This window comes from Myiozetetes cayanensis, unplaced genomic scaffold (genome assembly GCF_022539395.1).
Source record: "Myiozetetes cayanensis isolate MyiCay16 unplaced genomic scaffold, myiCay2020 scf2-11, whole genome shotgun sequence".
In the NCBI taxonomy this organism is placed as follows: Eukaryota; Metazoa; Chordata; class Aves; order Passeriformes; family Tyrannidae; genus Myiozetetes; species Myiozetetes cayanensis.
In genome coordinates, this window is record NW_026087411.1 from 100,893,620 (window position 1) to 100,912,502 (window position 18,883).

At 40.7% G+C, this 18,883-nt stretch overlaps 2 protein-coding genes across 4 annotated transcripts in view; one reads left to right on the plus strand and one right to left on the minus strand.

The window, feature by feature from the left end:
- The first annotated feature begins 415 nt into the window (after positions 1-415).
- On the plus strand, positions 416-8,565 carry SLC66A3 (solute carrier family 66 member 3). Of its 2 annotated transcripts, none has more exons than XM_050315295.1 (7): positions 416-678; positions 2,731-2,813; positions 3,257-3,326; positions 3,950-4,007; positions 5,154-5,274; positions 6,407-6,448; positions 7,062-7,341. In XM_050315295.1, exons 1-7 carry the CDS (start codon positions 536-538, stop codon positions 7,157-7,159), a joined length of 615 nt encoding a protein of 204 aa, XP_050171252.1. In that variant the 5' UTR covers positions 416-535; the 3' UTR covers positions 7,160-7,341. The 2 variants fall into 2 exon arrangements, with proteins under 2 accessions (XP_050171252.1, XP_050171251.1); XM_050315294.1 differs by lacking the exon at positions 7,062-7,341 and adding an exon at positions 8,367-8,565 and having other exon boundaries at positions 520-678.
- Positions 8,566-8,654: 89 nt separating this feature from the next.
- ROCK2 (Rho associated coiled-coil containing protein kinase 2) overlaps positions 8,655-18,883 on the minus strand; it is a 105,171-nt gene continuing 94,942 nt past the window's right edge. For both annotated transcript variants that reach the window (XM_050315279.1, XM_050315278.1), the window contains one exon: positions 8,655-18,868. In XM_050315279.1, coding sequence (XP_050171236.1) covers positions 18,865-18,868 — 4 coding nt within the window. In that variant the 3' untranslated portion in view covers positions 8,655-18,864. The remainder of the gene's footprint in view (positions 18,869-18,883) is intronic.

Genomic DNA, 18,883 nt, shown 5'->3' on the forward strand with positions numbered 1-18,883 from the left:
ACATAGCATCACAAGATCACTGCTCTGGGGATTTTGTTTAAAGTAACGAAGAGTCATGCCAGGACCAACAATCTGAATCTGGAGTGGAACGTGTCTCGACCCGGACACCGACAGAGTTCGACGTGAGGAGGCCTCACCCAGCGGCCTGCGAGCTCCTCCCGGGCAGCGTTTGGCACCGCTGGGACGGGCCTGACCGGAGCCCCTGCCCCTCCCGAGGGCACCGGGGATGCCGCCGGCTGCGGCTCTGCCCTCCCCGCGCCCCGGCCGCCATTAGCGCTCCGTGACGGCCGCCCCGGCGCCGGCGTGACCGTCCCGGGCGGGGTCCCCGCCACACCCCGGCACAGGCTGCCCGTCCCGGGCGGGGTCCCCGCCACACCCCGGCACAGGCTGCCCGTCCCGGGAGGGTTCCCGCCACACCCCGGCACAGGCTGCCCGTCCCGGGCGGGGTCCCCGCCACACCCCGGCACAGGCTGCCCGTCCCGGGCGGGTTCCCCGCTACATCCCGCCCGTCACTCGCGGGTTCCCCGTGCCCGGGATGGCGTTGACGCTGCTGGACGTGGCGCACTGGAGCACATGGGCGGTGTGTACCGTGATGAAGCTGCCGCAGCTGGTGGCCGTGCTTCAGGCCGGCTCGGCGCGGGGGCTCAGCGTGGGCAGCCTCCTCCTGGAGCTGGCCGGGTAAGGCGGCGGGGGCGGCGAGGCCACACGGGGACAGCGCGGCGAGTTCCCCCCGCTGTGGGCAGAGGGTGCGGGGGGCGCGGCGGGAGGAGGCGCTGGGGCCGCGGCTCCCCTCGGCCGGGTGCTGCAGCGGCCAGGCATGAATTGCTTCGGGCGCGGCTCGGGCCAGGCGTGAGGGCGCGCTGAGGGGCGGCCCGAGGGACAGCGAGCGAGCACACCCAGCTCTCTCGGTGTTACACCGCTCCCTTCCGAGCTCAGGGCCAGCCCTCTCTAGGGGAGCCCACAGAGACTTCGGAGAAGGAACTTCCTGTTTTCAAAGTGATTCCCTTAAAGGGAGACGGCTTTTTTAACTTGCCCTAAAGCACGCGCGTCGCTGAGAGCTGCTGAGGGTGCAAGCCGTGTGTTTGGGTTATTCAGTGGCCCGTGGGCCCTGTCCTGCAGGTTGTACTCGTCAGACAGGTTCCCCTCACCCAAATCAGTAAAACGTAATGATTCTTTAAGAAAATTATAAGCCGTGTCAAACTCCAAAGACTTGTCAGCCTGTAATAAGCTTACATGGGCTAGGCTTATTAAATCTTGCCTAAAGAGGATTGCATGGAATGAAAAATAAATAAACTCCGTGCATGCACATTCAGATGTGGGCACAAAGTGAGAGAAAATACCTTGAAGAGCCTCATGTTGGCCAAACCTATGGATGCAGGTGGGCAGAATATCCAGCCGGATGGCTGCTAGCTCCCTGCACCAAGCTAAAATATGGCCTTTTATTCAGAAAAGTCCCCTCACAAAACCAGCATGATGTTTCTGAACTTGCCCATGACATGTCTTCAGGCAGGGGCACAGCTGCTGATCCCGGTCTGGCATTCAGGTGTACAGACACCTCTGAGATAAGTAAATTCTAGTTCCAGCAGAGATTAGTGACCCCCCAGCTCCAGCCAAAAAGCAGTTGCAGCATTTTAAAATAATTCCTGTGCATTAAAAAAGCTTTGTAAGTAATGTTTTAGATGAGCATGGAGAAGGCATAAATGTCTACTGAGCACCTGTGTGATAACCACAGTACCCACATTGCTGCAGGTTCTGGTCTTCTTTGAAACATTTATTGGGACTGGTTTTTTATTTAGTAGAGTGTTTATCCTGCAGTTTTTAAACACTTTGAGTCCAGTTGCAGGGAGCTTTGTGACTACTGGTATGAGCTGGGATGGTTCTGCGGAGTCAGCATGCAATGACAAGGCAGAGGAGTGATAGATAAGCATGGTGCTGATGGCAAGGAGTCTAATTTGACTTTATAACAAGGAACTTCAGATCTTTAAATTCCGAATACTGTAAAAAACAGTTTCTTACAAGGCAGGCTGTTCCTGGTGCCATTTTTCTACCCTGGAAGCCATGAATTTTTCCTTACATAAAATTGCCCTCAGAGTCCTTTCTGTTTCCTCTGTGCAGCTGTGAATTTTCTGTCTAACTCCATGGGCTTGCAGGAGAGTGGAAAGTAGAGAAAACATAAAAATCCAGTTCTTTTCAGATACTCTGTTGTGGATTGGCAGGAAGGAGAATTGCCATTGTCTGGTGAACTTAGGAACAGACTCTTAAGTCTGACTAGTAGAGCTACTCTGGGCAATCTCTTCACAGTATAGTCTAGACAGCTTGGAAGACGTTTCCTACTCCTGTAAAACTTGCTTAATGTATAGATTGAACTACAGTCATAAATAAATCTGAATTATCCCAGAGATGCCAAGGTTCTTGCAAAGGGAAGGTATTTCCTAGGTCTGGAAGCCTTTTTTTCTTTCTCATCAGTTGTAATTAATAAAATTATGCGTTACACACTCTGCCATAAAGACCTCGATGAGAAGTGTGTGCAGCTCTCTACATCTTATTCTATTTAAGGGTTACAGAAATAGACTACAGAATGATCAGGCTTGCACTTTGTGCCTGTATTTGTTTGATCAGTTTGACAGCAGGGGCTGTCTGGTGCCTTTTGGCACCAAAACAGTAAAAAAGTTGTGAAGGCGCTGTCATGTCCCTTCGTGCAGTCACCTTGTTTTGTATCTCTCTGTTCAGCTTCATTGTGTTTCTGAGGTACCAGATCTACTATGGTTACCCCATGCAGACATACCTGGAATATCCCATCATCATTGCACAAGGTAATTTTTTTAAGCCATATTTTGGAAATGAGACAGGGCTCATTCAGCGCTCCCAGGCTCTGCATGTAGGTACAGTACTCCACTGCAGTGATGCTGGAGCTGGGGGGAGGAGGGAGTGAACATCTAAAATAAAATTGAATTCTTATAAATTTCATTAAAATAGATGGTCAGGTAGAGGAGAAAGACTTAATTATTACACTGAGTTGCAGTGTAAGTGCATCCTTTATCCAGTACCTCCATGTGGGAGAAAAACATTTGAACACCCCAGACTTGAAGAAAGCCTTCATTTTGGAGCTTGCAGTGTTTTGGACATCAAGCATATTTGAGAGACAGAGCCTGTAAGAAAGGAATTTCCTTGGACATGGTGCCCAGTGGAACTGTCTAGGATTGCATTTGGGTCCCGCCGGTCCCTTCTGTGATGAGCCATCTTTTGTTCATTTCAGATGTCATTCTCCTTCTGTGCATTCTGCATTTCTATGGAAAAACGAAACGAGCTTTGTTCTTTGCAGTTGTGTATCCTTTGGTATCTGGGAGTTTTGGTTTATGTGAGTTGTTTGGTAGTTCTTTGCATAGCAGCTACGTCATCATTTGTTTTGTGCTACTATTGCAAATCATTTTCAGTCACTCCTCAACGTGCATTCCACATTCACGTGCTGATTTCTGGGATCATAGTAAATCTCCACAGGAAGTAAGCTTCATATGTAGCTTTGCTTTAAAAGACTCCTAACTGATAAAGAGTAAATCCAACTCTTAATTTGCATCTTTGCTAGGGATTCAGAGTAGAAATGACAAACCTTTTTTCTTTGATTCCTACCCATGCACGTTATACTTGCTATGATGAAGACAGCAGTGTTTGTTTGTTTTTCTTAAATAGGACTTTGGTTTAAATCTCAAATCTTGTGCTTTGGAGCAGGTTTTGAGAAACTACAGGCACTGCTGGACTGAAGACAGTATGAAAAATAGGAACACTTAATGTTTCAACCAGTGCTTAATATGTTTTATCTGGATTGCATAGTCTGTTACAAAGTTTCAATAAGATTGTTTCCAGATGTTTAAAAAAAATCTAATTCCTCAGGCAGTTTTGAGAACTTTGTATCCTAGAATTTTTAGTGCTATGAAACTTAACTTAATGTAAGATTTTGGGGGGGCTGGTACATGCTAACACTGCGGAAGTGGATAATAGACCTGGCCATGGTAAGTGCTGCATGATTATTTGAAAACAGGTCTTCATATGAAACGGCTTTTTTTCTGGAAGTCTTTATCAGTGAAATCTCTCCTTATATTTGTCATTGGAATAAGGACAACTTTAGCTTTCAAAACAACCAACCAGTTTTACCACTGGTTCTCTCTTCTGTGAGTAGCTGGAAAACAGCAGTGGCAATAAGAGACTCTGTGGTGAAAAAAAAGGTATGTTCTGAGGTAAAGTTGCTAATTGATGGTGCCTTAATTAAAACTAGCAGATGCTTAAGATATTGAAATTCTATTGCCACTTTAGTCCTATGGTCATAATCCCAACCAATAAACCTTTAACACAAGAGGAAGAGAATGGACCGTCAGTCAAAGCATTTGGAACAGGGCATGTGACATAATTTTTTCCCTTTTAGTCCTACAATTTTGCAAGAAAAATACCATCTCAATGCCTACATAGGTTAAAGATGGTCTTTTCTCTTTTCACCAGAAGAGAGGCGGTAAAAATTTAATTGAGATGGAGTTGCTAATGCAAAAGATGATACAAATGGGGATAAAAACTTCTAAGCCCAACTCTAATCCTTACTTGCAAGGGAAATATGGGCATGGCACAAAGGCCTGTGTGGAGGTGCTTTCTACCTGCTGCCTTTGCAAAATCCCCTTTAAAAGAGTGACAGAGTGAATAGTGCATTCCTGTTACTATTTTTTCCCTCCAATTGGACTAATTTTCCACACATTCTTGTCAGTTTTCTCGTTCCTTTATGGTTTGGTTTGCCAGACATAGTGGTAACAGATGGTCTGAATCAACCTTGCTGTTTAGACTAGATCAGTCCCACTTTAGCTAACTTTCATAAACAGTTTTATGGAGCAGGTTGAGAAGCTTTTTTTGCTTCTTTGTTTTTTATTGCATTTGCCTCTATCAAGCATTTACCAGCAACAGTAGCAACTATCGTGCTCTTTGAGCCTCTTGCTGGGCAGGACCTCAGAAATCAGTCCCTTGTTTCTGGCAACTTCCAGTTTTTGCTTCACTGTTCCTTAGAGAGAACCAAAGCACTAGAGTTGCCAAATACTGGCATTTATTCTAAGTGAGAAAGCTAGTCCTGTTCAGATAATACAGTAGCAGAGGTTCTTTCTCTGTTACTTGCTTTTCAGAACCTGTGCACGTTCATCAGTGCAGCCAGTAAGCTGGTTCAGCTGTGGTGTCTCTGGCAGACCAGAGATTCCGGAGAAGTGAGCGCCTTGACCTGGAGTTTGTCTGCATACACCTGTGCAAGTAAGCCATGGGCAACTTGGTGTGAAGTACTGAGTTCTCCTAATGCCTCTTTCCATAGGTATTTACTCAGCCATGATAGGTAAAGATCTTGCCTGAATTTCCCATAGTGCTGACTCCTGAGACTCTTGAAATCTCTTCAAACCAAGTTTTATCTTTGACACCAGTGATAAAATCCAGTGACTTAAAACCCACGTGAATATGGCCAAGGGAACCTGAGTTGAAATAACTGAAAGACTGTCTTTATGAAGAAAAGATTTCCATGTTCTAGGATTTAATAAAATTACTAGTGATCCAGCATGAGAAGGTGCTAACATTTGAGTCAGACAATCAGGCACTGCTAATTTTGAAGTTATCTACAAGTAAGTACACACTTACTGATAAATACCGTTAACTCTATGGCTACATGTAATTGCATTTCTCGACAGAGAATTTAAGAACAGTGATTTGTGGACTTCCTGTGCTAATTCCCCAGTGGTCTGCATGGACAGTTCTGCAGCTATTTGTCTGAAGTGCCAGTGCCTTTCTCATCTTCACAAAACTTGTTTAAAATATTCTCACTATAAAACACAGTGATGCTGGATCTATTTCTACATAAAAGTGGATAATTAGAAGTTTTGGTATGTTTGATGAACAATGTAAATGATTTTAGTCTGATGCAAATGTGAACTAATTAACGTTTAGGTCCATTGTGGGAAGGAAAACCGATTTCCTTGTATTTGCAGAAGGCTGAAAGCAAACACTTGGACATTTACAATGGTTAAGTTGTGCTGACTTGATTGTGGGTGTAAATCACTGTCAACTACTAAAGGAAGGGCTGAACAGAAAGAAAAGCAGTATCCTCTGGCTACATCCAATATGTATCTATGTGATAGATACAGATATAGAAATTCCAGTTATATCTGTGATTTTCTCATTGAAAAAGACCCTTATTAATACATTGTCACTCACCTTTGAGGGCATGATCTCTGAAGCTAAAATAGTGAAGAGTTGGATGTACTAGAATTGAGAATGTCTGTACAGTGTATATTTTCATGCAAGATTACCCTCTGTTGAAAAATAGATATTTCATAATTTTTTAAAATGATAAATCTGTTGTATATGTTCTGCTAATCAGAATTCATTCAATTTACAGCAAGAATATTTACAACTGTGGTGACTACAAATGATCTCGCAGGTGAGTAAAGTTTGGAACTGCCTGCCTTTCCAAGGGAACAGCTGCCACAGTAGTTTTTAGATCTTTTGTAAAACAGCTAAAAGCTCTCAGAAGAACAAACCATGAACGTGGTGGGTTAGCATGGTAAGGGAAGGAGTTGCCAAAAAAAGTAGCACAAGATTACAAATCACAAAAATACATCAAAGAAAAAAAAAAAACCACAAAAAACTGCTCACACTTAACACATGGTACAACTGATCCAAAAGATATTATTTTTTTCAGAAGGCAAAAACACTACAAAATTAATTCTGAAAATAGCAGAGTAAAGCATTAAAAATATTTATTATTTTAATACAAAAAATAAACGTGGTAAAATAAAACTTAAAAACTCTGTAGTAGTTGAATGAGCTTTTCAAATAATGAGTGCTTCCTTTTCATATTGAGGACTTTCTGAGTTAAAGAATTCTTCTAGAAAACTAAAGTTCAGCTTCATATATGAATAGTTTTAGGCACAACATTCAGAATGTTTATGGCAGGCTGAAAATGAAATGGTAGGCTGGTAAGAAACTCACAAAAATTGACTTAAAATATATAATTTGCAGCTGATTTAATTCTGAAGTAAATTTATTTAAAGCTTCTTACCATCCTGAGAAACCTGGAAGAGCTAGGGAGTGCACCAGATTTTTCAGTAAATGGTTCAAAATCAAGACTTGGTGGATGGAAGAACAGTAACAAAATCCCTTTGTGCTTCATCTGGTGGTTCCTTGTTCTTGTTCAAAACCACTGTTTCATCAGAAGCATCATTTGAATGGATTTTATCCTTTTCACGCAGCACAGGAAGGCCGCAGCTTTACAACCATTTCAAGCGGCTCTTTCACTGGAAAAGGAAGGCCCATTTCAATCCCCCATTTCCACCCCCATGTTTGCTGCTTTCTTTTTGCCAGAGTAAGGAGTTCGTGGGGCCATGATGTTAACTGGGTCATCAAAAATTTGGCAGAATGCACGTGCAGAAATTTAGTCAGGGTCAGGTACAGAGCCCACCTTGCCTGCAGCTACACATACACACAGAAGTGAGAGAAGTTCACTGCAGGGAGGGAGGAAACACCAGGAAGGTAAAGTATAAAACCCAGCACCACCCACTTCAGAACAGGGAAGAGACAGCAGCAAACACTGATGCTGTGCTGCTCTAATGGGAAATGTTTCAGGTTAACTTGTAACACTTGTAACATCCACATGTACAGAACTGTCAAGTATCTCATACTGCTGGAACAAAGTTCTGTGTACATTTCTGTGAATATTCCAGTTACCAAATGGGCATTGGACATACCTGTACTTCAAACTGTGGTCTCACAGGTAGAAGTACTGTGCCTATTATGGTTTGTAAAAAGTTAATCAAGGTACTGAAGGTTTATAAAAAGTTAATCAAGGTACTGAAAAACTGATTTTTTTTGGTCAGTTGTCAGATTTTCGTTCATTAAAATCTGACAAACACAAGTATTTCCTGTCTCCCCAAAGTCTACACTTAACAGATGGCAGTAGAGAATAATCCCTTTATTATAAACAACATGTGCAACTCTAAAGGACGTGATCTGTGACTTTGAGTTTAGCTTTTGGTGTAAATAAAAATTTATATGAGGCTACTCACACTTGTAGTACCCTCCTGGCTTTGTTAGAAAATAATTAAATGTACTGCAGTGTATCATTTTCAGATATCACTGCAAGTGATTAAGTGCTAAATACTCTTTTCCGTTGTATTTACACTCAGAGTTTCTGGGTTCCTGAACATAGTAATTGAAACTAATTGGCTGAAAAGAGTTGCAGAATAGGAACCAGCCTGTCTGTGCACCAGCAAAGGTTTACAAAACAACTTGTCCTGTGAAAATAACAGCAGTTGGTTTTTTTTTTTATTAATGCTTACAATATTTCTTTTCCCTTCTAGTTCTCATCCGTTTCATAACCATGCTCATTCTCAATATTTGGGTCACAGCCACAATCCTGCACTACAGGAAGACTAAAAAGACTGATTAGAAGATACTGATTAACACACATATCATTACCATGAAAAAAACCCCATACAATTAAGCTTGAAGAACAGAACAAAGGTTGAGGAAGCTCCCTCTCTCTCTCAAGCCTAATATTTACCCCTTAGCATACTATACTCTGTACAGTTCTTACAGTATAGTACATTCATGCTTACTTTATATAAGAAATAATTCTGATAAGATACTTAATTTAAGCAGCATATTTTTATTGGTCATTTCAGACAAGTTTCACTAATATCACATTTTCTCTGGACTTTTTTACTACAAGGTATTTTGTAATTAGATGTTTATATATTCTTGTATCACTTCAGTACTTTCTGGTTACATATAAGCAGTTTTCTTCAGTTATACATGATCAGTTTTGTACCAACATACCGACTTGTCTTTCTTCTGCAAGACTGAAAAACCACAACAGATGTTCGTCTTCTTGCAAGCAACTCAGTTCGACATTAACTATCTGTATTTTAGGATGAAGAAAATCTGAGTCAAGGCCCAATCCAAAATAAAGTTCTAAATGTCTTTTACTAAGTCACAAATCCAGTTGGGATTGTAACACTTACATGCAACACTTAAATAGTACAATTTATACAGCTGATACAGGATACCCTTGGTCACTTTCTTCAGTATACCCAGTTTTTCCTGGATAAGAGCAGAAACTCAACTATGAATTCTTCTTTTTCAACCTGAGCTCTCATTCACTGAACATACTGTTTTGGGAACATCAGAGACTAGAATGTATGGGAATTAATGAAACCGACCAACAGCTAAAAATGGTGTTCAAGCAGAAGTTCCTGAACCCATATCCAGAATCCCCAAACACAGTGGCAGTGACCCGGCTACATGTGCACCTTGATGCATCTCAGCAGACTCATCTCCCATGGTTGGTCAGTTTTTGGTAATACTGATCTGTGGTTCCTTAGTTTTGGGCCTGTCTGTGCTAAAGTTCACTTAAGTTTTTACTTCAGAGATTCTAATCAATTTGCAGTACTTACAGTAAAATAGGGCAAAAGAGTATTCTTGAGAACTATTAATGGGATTTAGCCTTTGGGAGTAATGCCTTCTCAACCAAAAGTTACATTAGTAATCACATATCTTGCCTTCATTTCTCATTACATTCTCAAAAATGAAAAGATATGCCATTTCAAGAGACTTCTTACAGTATTCTGTTCATTGGCATGTAAAAACCAAGGCACCCTTGATCCTGACACTCCTGAAACTATGGGAAGACTGCAGTGACTGCATTTGAGGCAGGTTTTCTTTGCAACGTGCTAAACTGTGGGAGTGTGGAGGAGCAGAATGTGCAAAAGCAGATGTTTCCACCAGTGAACACTCAGCAATCAGACTGGGGCTTTCACCAGCAGCTGCTTTGTTTTTAGAGTGGGAAGGGGTGTGAAGAGGTGTGCCTGTGGACCTACATTTCACATATCTCATATTATTGAGGGCAAGTCAAAGATGAGCATTTTTAATGCTACAATAAAAAATCTAAATCTTTCTGTGTTGGTTGAGAGATTAATTAAACATTCTGTTACTGATTTTACTGAAGCTGTGTAAACTATCTGAAGTGGTCTATATGGTGGCAGGTGGCAAGTGGTACATTTTCCAGGTGGTATTAATAAATGCTATTCTTCAAGACTGATAATGTCATTCTTACAGTTAATTTTCATTGCATTTGATTTTTTATTCTGTTTTCATATATGGAGAGAAAATGAAATATTCATTACAAGTCATAAATGGGCAGCTGTCACCCTAATTATTTGAAGCATCAGACTGAATATTACCCTGTCAAATGCTAAAGAGCTCCAGCATCTTAAAATGAAAAAAAGAAACGCACTTAGTTTTTTTTTTAATTAAAGCCTCTTGATAAAGAAAGGTTTGTATGGAGTTCAAACCTTCTCTGTCATTGACATATTTCATACTCCTGAGTGATGCTACAGCAAAGTGAAGCTGCTCCATTTTTGGTTTTAGAATCAGCAACTCAATTTGGTTTTTTTCATCATAAAATGCTGAAAACGCATTTAAGAAAGTTCTTAATAGGATACTTAACATATTTTGAGTAAATTTCCTTAGAAGCCTGTGTGGAAAAAAAAAAACAAACCTGAGGAAAAGAAACAAAGCTGGGTATTTAATGAGCTAAGGTAAAGTAATTTTGTGGACTTGGAAAGCTGGACCATGAGTTCTCATTCAAGCTGCAAGAGATATGGAACAAATCAGACAGTAGCAGTTAATATTTACACACTTTTTTTTTCATCCCAGAGAGTAATTTCCTTGCCTTTTGTAAGCAGACATACATTCCAGTTCCAGGCAAGCCCCAGGAAAGCACAGACCCTGTGTTTTCCAGTACGTAAAGCATAATCTTCTCAGTGGCTGGATTAAAGGCAGCAGCTTTAGACAAGATACACAGGGAAGATAAATCTTGTTAAACTTGTCATTCATCAGTATCAGGGTGGACACAAATTGTTTGCTATGTAATGCAGCAGCGGGCCAAAGGCAGGCAGGATTTATTGCAGTGGGTGTAAGCCAGTAAGCAACTTGTATTCAGGGGGCTGGAAGTAATACAGCTCCATTCACAGATGCTGTACGAGTGTGGAATTACACACGCGGTGTCTAATTGCAGCAGTTCACAACATGCTCACAAGGTAACACACCCTGTCCTGTCCTGGCTGACAAAACCTGGGCCCTGTCAGGGCTTTCAAAAAGTTTGTTTCCTTTCCTGTGAAAAGACAAGCTGTGAATTCCAGTACAGTCCACTGAAAAGCTCCAAATATCCCCAGGTGTGAATATGATGAACTGTGACTGGGCATTTGGCAACAGGTAAGCTACAAGCTCACTTTAACTGCATGAGAGAGAAAATATTTACCAGGAGACTTAATATCCAGAGGAAGGAATGAGGACATGACTCCAGAGACGGCAGGCTGCACGTCTGAAAGCGAGGACGTGAACAGTGTAAGATGCACAGTTTACTTTTTCTGAACTGTCCTCAGTGAACAGGAACATCAAACACACGTTCAAACCCATCCTCTGGGCCTCCCTAACACAAGGTATTCTGTGCAGAGTAAAACTGTGTGGACAAAGATGTGTTTCTGTGTGTTACTCTAATCCAGCACAGGATGCCACTGCTTGGACTGCTCAGGAGTCCCCGTCCCTGCCTGACCCCCAAGCCTCTCTCACTGGCTTATGCTGTGCACGTAGTTGCTCCCTTTTCTGGCTCTGCTAATCTAATCTATTAAAGAGCAGAGAAAGACTGGGGCGGGGAGGCAGCAACACCCCCAACTGCTGCAGCTCCTAATGTCGATTTTAGTGCAGTTTGACTCTTTGGAGGAAGTAATTCACAATTAGCTGAACAGTCCCAATCAGCTTAAATCTTGCAGAATGGCTTAATTCACATCTTTAAATGAGGTATCCTCCACCAAACAATCATTATTATTCAGGGACATATGTAAGGCAGGGAGAGGTGGGAAGGAATTAACCCCTGAGAGCCCACAGGAGGAACTATTATAAATGAATATATATGGATGTGGAGATCAACTCAAATAAGGTAGTTTCCCAGCCATGTATTTTCTATGACGATAAATAATAATTACTCCCCTCCAAATTTTCTTCAGGCTGGTTTGTTCCACTCTCTTCTGAATTCTTTGATATTGGAATTCATATTTATGTATAAAGCAGAATGTAAAATGTTGCCTTCATCACTAGCAATGCTCTGAGGATGTCTCAGTTTGGAAGGTGAGGAAGCAAAAAAAAAAAAAATCTTAAGGTGTTATTAAGTTCTTGATTTGTACTGAATTTTAATTTGCTTGATTTTGAACCAGAGTTCTCCAGGATGCTTCAGAGTTCTCGGAGATGATGGCTGTTGAGGTCAAACAGGTGTCCAGGAACCACAGTAAACATCACCTAAGAACCTGACAGCTCATCACTTGAGATGGATCCAATTGCAAGAACTCGGCAGTCTCACAGACCAGAGTCCTCATGGACCTCAGGTGTTTCCTGCCTGATGGCAAGATAGACATACAGACATTTTCGAGTTAAAGATGTCAACTATTCCATTCTGCACTGGAAGTGGTTTGGGGCAAACATCATCTCTGTCTTGAAAAATAACCCAGTCTTTGGACCAAGGGTAAAATAAGAGGATTTTTAAATTATACTTGTGATGAAATTTAATTGAGGATACCTGAGAGACAATTTAAATACTTGTCACAATTTTGTTAACTACCTATTTTGTTTCATTATTTCAGCTTGTAACTGGTTTGAATTGTCAGTAGCCTAAACAAGTACTTCTGTGCATTATGTGGTATCACTGACTCACGGAGAGGGAACTTTAAGAGGACAGACATCTTGTTTTATCTGTCAAGTATTCTGGAAACTGATGTAAAGAACTGAACCTGCACCACCCTAAAATGTGACAAGAGAAGTTAGGTAATGATAATTCTGATTCAAACTGAATAGTAACATGGCTCCATGCTGAAAATCAATTCTACTTACCACCTTACTGTAATTGCAAGTCATCAGTTGCATATGCCTGCTCTGGGATGTACAATTATTCTGCTTTGGAATTTGGAGGCTCTGGCCAGCGGTAACAAGATGCTGACCTGACTCATATTATAAGAAAATCATAAATGGAAGAACACACATCCTTATGCCTCAGTGTCCTCCTGTCATGTAAATCATGACTTTAATGAAGCACAAATTGAGCTTGTGTAAAGCATATTTTAAGTACCCAGCTACTGCAAACAAATTCTTTCATCTTTGAGCAACTGGTCTGACTTTCAAGAGTGACTTATCTTGTGAGATTTTAAATTTTTTTCCATGATATGCACTGTTGGCACAACTTTCAGTCCTCATGGACTCTCTGAGCTCAAGGATATTTTCCTCTCTCGGCTTTGTTGGTTTTTTTAAGCTTGCATGTTTGCCCACCTTCCAGTAATACAACTCCCACTGTTGTAGCTCTGAACAGGATACAAAGTATGCATGGGAGTTTCCTTACTGTATTTATCTAGTCCTTCCATCACTCCAGAGGGGAGCAATGGCTACACAGATCCTACTGAATCTACTTGGCACCCAGGACACAAGGATTGTAATATGCTGGACAACATCATGAAGACACATGAGGCCATGGGATCCAGCAAATAAATGCAAGTCCTGAAGCTGCAGCCAGACTTGCACCCAGCTGCAAGACATGCTTTGAGAGCCTACTGGAAAGTGGAACACAGCCGAGGCAAGAGACACCACCAGGGCAAGCAGATATGAAATAAGGCTCAGACAGTGGGGCTCCTGGCTCCTTCAGCCTCAAAAAAGTTATTTAATATCTCAGATACCTCCAAAAAAACATTTCCATCAGTTCACTTGTAAATAAAAAGTAGCACATATCCAAGGCAATTCAGTGCCTGAAAGTCTAAGCAGTTAGTGATGCAAAAGAAAAGGACTGGCAATGTTCTCACAAGCCTGACGTACTTATTGGGTGGCCATGCTTACCAAGTGCTGCAACAGCATCCTGGGCAAAAAACACCCCAAGAGCAATGGCAAGTGACAAGAACTAGATGACCTATGAGGCCCACTGGTACACAATGTAAGACTGTACAAACAGGGTCACACCTCTGAAAAACACAGAAAGCCTCGACCTCAAAATGGGGCAATAGGACCAAAGCATCACATGCAGTTTGTCTTGGCTGTGAAAGCATTTCTATGTAGCTCCTCCAACAAATGAAATTACTGCTCTCTCTGCCCTATCTTTTTAGGCTGACATTGTGTATTTCCAGATTTCTTTAAGGTGTGCAGGACTGCATACATTTGTAACTTTGAAATTTCACTACTTTTCACTGTGATTTTCCTTTTGAAAGATCACTTTTCTCCTGCAGTCAAACCCAAGGCTTCACCCTTGCATTAGCAAGCCGTAACTTGTCTTTCTTACCTTTATAACACAATGCTTCCTTCCTACAAAGGGGCAAAGACTCCAATTGCCAATCTTCATTAATAAGGCCTGGTAATCAGCATCCCTGTGCCAATAAATTACAGTTCCTCTGCATCCCCACTTCTTGGAGCTGTGGGTTTACAGTGAGATTTTCCATTCACTGCAGTAGTTTCTGGGGACAACTAGTCTCAATGTGTTAAGCCACACTGCTCTTTTCAGCCACATACATTTCAACAGACTCATCTCATTTCTCAGATGAGAATGTCTGAGTATATTCCTGTCCACTTTAAAGGCAACTTCAACAAAGAACACAAATTAGTTTCAGAACTATTCCATCAACATCTTTTACAGAGATCCAAAAGAAGACTTCTTCCCACTCTTATGGAGGATACTTCAAAGCAGTAGGCAAAACCGCATGATCCTTGGGATGCTGATAAAACCCTAAGTGGTTTAGAAGATAATCTTAAAAATAACAAATAATGTTTTCAATTTAAAGTGTACTATGTGCAGAGATGACCGTCCATAAAAAACTGTAATGCACTGAAAAGGCACCAAGCCTGTCAGAGTTCAAGGAGTGTCTGGATGATGTTCTTAGTCATATGGTTTAGTTTTAGGTAGTCCTGGGAAGAGCAGGAAGTTGGACTCCATGATCCTTGTGGGTCCCTTCCAACTTGAGATAGTCTCTGATTCTATGATAAAATAAATTAATCCTTATATCAATGCTGAGGCAAACTATCCAGGAATGCGGAAGAGACTGAAATACTCAAGTTCACTGAAGTGGACCATGTACTGTTATGCTCTCCTGCCTCAGAAACAGAATTAGGAGGCACTAAGAGTTTGTAAGAGCAATGCAGGTAAGAAGTTTGCTTTCATATACATTCTCCCTTTTCACAGCAGCATCCCAAATATCGCCTCACAAGCACAAGATGGGTAAAGGCACTTGAGACCAAAATATATAAATCCTCTTTCAAGGATGATTCTCTTAAAAATAGAAGGGAAACTAATAGATTATAAAATTACAAACATAAATGCTCAAATTTCTCATGATCACTTGAGAAACTAAAGAGAAAAACCATATAATTTCACTGGCAGCTTTCCTGACCTTGGTGCCTTCAGAGAGCCACTGAATGCCTGTCAAAACGCAGGAGGTTCAGTGCCTTCAAGAGGTAGTAAGAGATCTGGACACTTGCAGTGGAATTTCAGTGATGTTTTTAATCCGCCCCTGTCACTGACTGCTGAGATCCATGGGCCTCTTGCGTGTTTCCGAGTCCTACGTGGTATGTGATTCTGTGTCACATTTTGGTTACAGCATCAATCATGCTCAGAAGCATAAGAACCACAGTTTTCCTCTAGTAAAAGCAGACGTGGTGCTGGATTGCTGGCAGTGCTGGGAGGGGCTGCACTTTGGCAGGAACCACTAGATGTAGGGAATTGCAGCACGCAACTAGGACAGAAGTGGAAATCTCATTGCAGAAAGGTCTTTCTGACAACTGACACGGTAACTCCAATGGGATCTTCCTGTCCAGCTTCTCTGCTGGTGATTGGGAACTAAAGAGCAACTTCATTACAAGTGTCTGGAGCTTCTGGATCCAAGCGTGACCCCTGATTTTTCCAAAAGGTTAATCTGCAGCTTGGCTATGCTGCTTGTTTACTCTTGTGAAACAAAAGGACTTGCAGTGAAAGAATTTTCTATAGATAAATCATTCAGGCCATAAAAACGTCCTGTTTGCTGGCACAATCCTGCTACAAAATGAAAGTGTTTAAACATCAGTGGTTTTCAAGACTAATATTCCTTAGTTCATGAATATGCCCTTCTGTCAAAAATGCTAGAAGGTCACCACTGGACAATAAGGAAACAGCACAATCTCCAGGAAATGGCATTTAAGAGTTCTTGAGCTTCACAGCAGGACAAGTGAGAAGAACAGAAGAGCAGCTTTGCCTTTTGTGTCCTGTGTACAAATCAAGGTTGGTACACATCATACCACTGGCCTTGAGGAATCTGTGCCAAATTAGCCCTGCTCTGAGGTCGAGGTCAGAGCACAGCACCTCCAGTGCTCCCTCAGCCCATACTGCTCTACGACACCATCACAGTACAGCCTGCTGTAATGTATGAACTGTGGCCAGTAAATACTACAATATAGTACATTTCCTGAAATGTCAGGCTTAACAGGGTCCCAGGGATTCACAGTAAATGAGGGCAGGCCAGGGAGAGAAAAGTGCAAAGGATCCAGCCCCAGCAGTGGAAGAGCTGCCAAACAGCTCCCCTGGAGTCTGCACTCCCTCCTCACACAGGCTTTGCCCTTGCCTTTCCCATGTCTGCCGCAGTAGTTGCCTCTATATTTAAATTCAATTAATTACCAGCTTCTCAAGTTCAGGAACTATTTTACCTTACTCAAATAGTTTATTTAAAAATATATATATAATATTCTCCAATTCAGAAAAGGATAGAACTTCCCACAATGTAACATTTTTATATATATATATATAAAATATTTATGCATTCAGTGAATGGAAACAGTTTTACTGTATACATTTTTAATGTTGTTCTCTATGCATATCTGCATTACCTAAAAATATACCGTACTTCTGTAAATCAAAACAAGCAGGGAAAAAACACTGTAGCTGTGCGCTGGGTTAGAATACCTAATAAAAAATGATATGAAAGTTTTAGCTTCGATTTTAAGAACTCACAAACAACATTTTACTTTGTGAGTGCATAAATAGAAGACTGAATACATTCTGGCTCTGTTAAGCTGAACTGTAGTAGAGGTTACAAAATGTAAATATATTTAATAATTTTCAATATTTCAGTGTTTCCAAGTCCACTTTTCATGATAGTGTTAAATAAATCATGGTCCTATCCTTCCAAACATTTCAACACTCTTTAAAAAACAAAACAAACAAAATTTTAAAGTGAAATGTCCTCCTTCATTGAAGTGTTAGATCATATTTTAAATTACTGCACTCCCACACAATATTTTATATATATATATATTTTAAATATATATATATATTTATATATATATAAAGAGACCAAATAGGAGACTACATTTTTTACTGTCAATATGTTTAACATCGCATACTGTAGTTGTATAAAACATGCATTTTCTGGGATAATTATGAACACATCATGAATGAGCCCACATAAATTATATTTTTTGTACAACTCCAAGTTAAAAAAAAAAGTCAGATTAAGTGCCTCTGAGGCCCTTTCTTCCCAGCTATCAGTTCTCAAAACACACTACTGAAATATTTATCTATGCCTACAGCTATGTGCTAGAGAACCAGATTAAAACTTTAAAATACATCTACAGTATGTTTTACTTTTCTTAAAGTTTGTGACAGTCCTTGGATATTGTGTTGTGAAATGTAAAAATAGTCACAGATTCTTTTTCTTTCCAGAAATAAAAAAACCCACATCTAGGAGAATATGCAAAAACAAGGCAAAATGAAGTTTCATAGCACTTAATGAGGGTTAATACAAATCAATAACTAGTATTGAGGTTCGTAAAACAGGCTGGATGAGCAGTTACATGTACAAGCAAATGGTCTGGTAATTCCAATGCTCTCAGACATTGTTTCTGTAACCAAAACTTCTCCACCCTTAAAACCAGTCGATATACATTCAAAATAGGCTGACACTGATATACTTACTAGGTGTAAAAATAGTGCACTATTTTTTCTGCCACAAAGCAAAATTGCATTCTAAGAGCTGATAAACTTTCTTTTTCCTTAAATAGAAAGAATGGGCAAAAAACCTTGAAAACAATTTAAATTAAGGCAATTAGACAGGTAAAACAGGACTGCCCATGATGACGAATAGCTGAAACTAGTATATACTTCAAACCTATACTAGCTGCTGAACACTGACATGCAGCTTCTGATAGACGTGTATGAATGATATAAACTTCAACAGTATGGCTTTATACAAGTGCATAGTTGCAACTGCAATAAGTAACGGTATCTGATTAATAAGCATAAAAAAATAAAGTGGAAAGATTTTTAAAACCCTCTTGCAGTATTACAGTACAATATATATACACAGTATAATGGTCACTTCTTACAGATGCAGTCTATATCACTATGGTGGATCTTGCTCCGGTTCTACTTGCAGACGTGCTGGTGGCATCTTTACAAAAGCTGAGAAGTCAGTTTCTTCCTTTTAATATTCATTCCTCTCGATCCTTTTATGAAATGTAGTGTATGCGTCTTGCCAAGAAAGCTTTTGTGGAACAGAGTTTAAAAGGTTACCTAACATATCCTTTTACTATTTGCCAACCATTCCTCAATTGATCAGTCAGTTGGGAGAATACAGGAAAACCCTCAGAGATTAGTAATTTATATTGCAGCAAAAATGTAAACCTCTGATATATATAGCACAATCTCTCAGGAAAATATATATTTTTAATATATTTTGGGATATGTTTCAGTCTTGCTGTAATGGGAAGAAAATTATCACCTTGAACTGTGTCTGCATTCACGGAAAGCAGTTAGCTGAAAAAGAAGCAG

What these genes read in the sequence shown, in the direction of transcription:
- SLC66A3 (XM_050315295.1), top strand. Translation starts at nt 536, where the DNA reads ATGGCGTTGACGCTGCTGGACGTGGCGCACTGGAGCACATGGGCGGTG. An exon ending in TCCCATCATCATTGCACAAG is followed by an intron (nt 2,814 to 3,256) that starts GTAATTTTTTTA and finishes TGTTCATTTCAG; the next exon opens with ATGTCATTCTCCTTCTGTGC. An exon ending in GGATAATAGACCTGGCCATG is followed by an intron (nt 4,008 to 5,153) that starts GTAAGTGCTGCA and finishes CTTGCTTTTCAG; the next exon opens with AACCTGTGCACGTTCATCAG.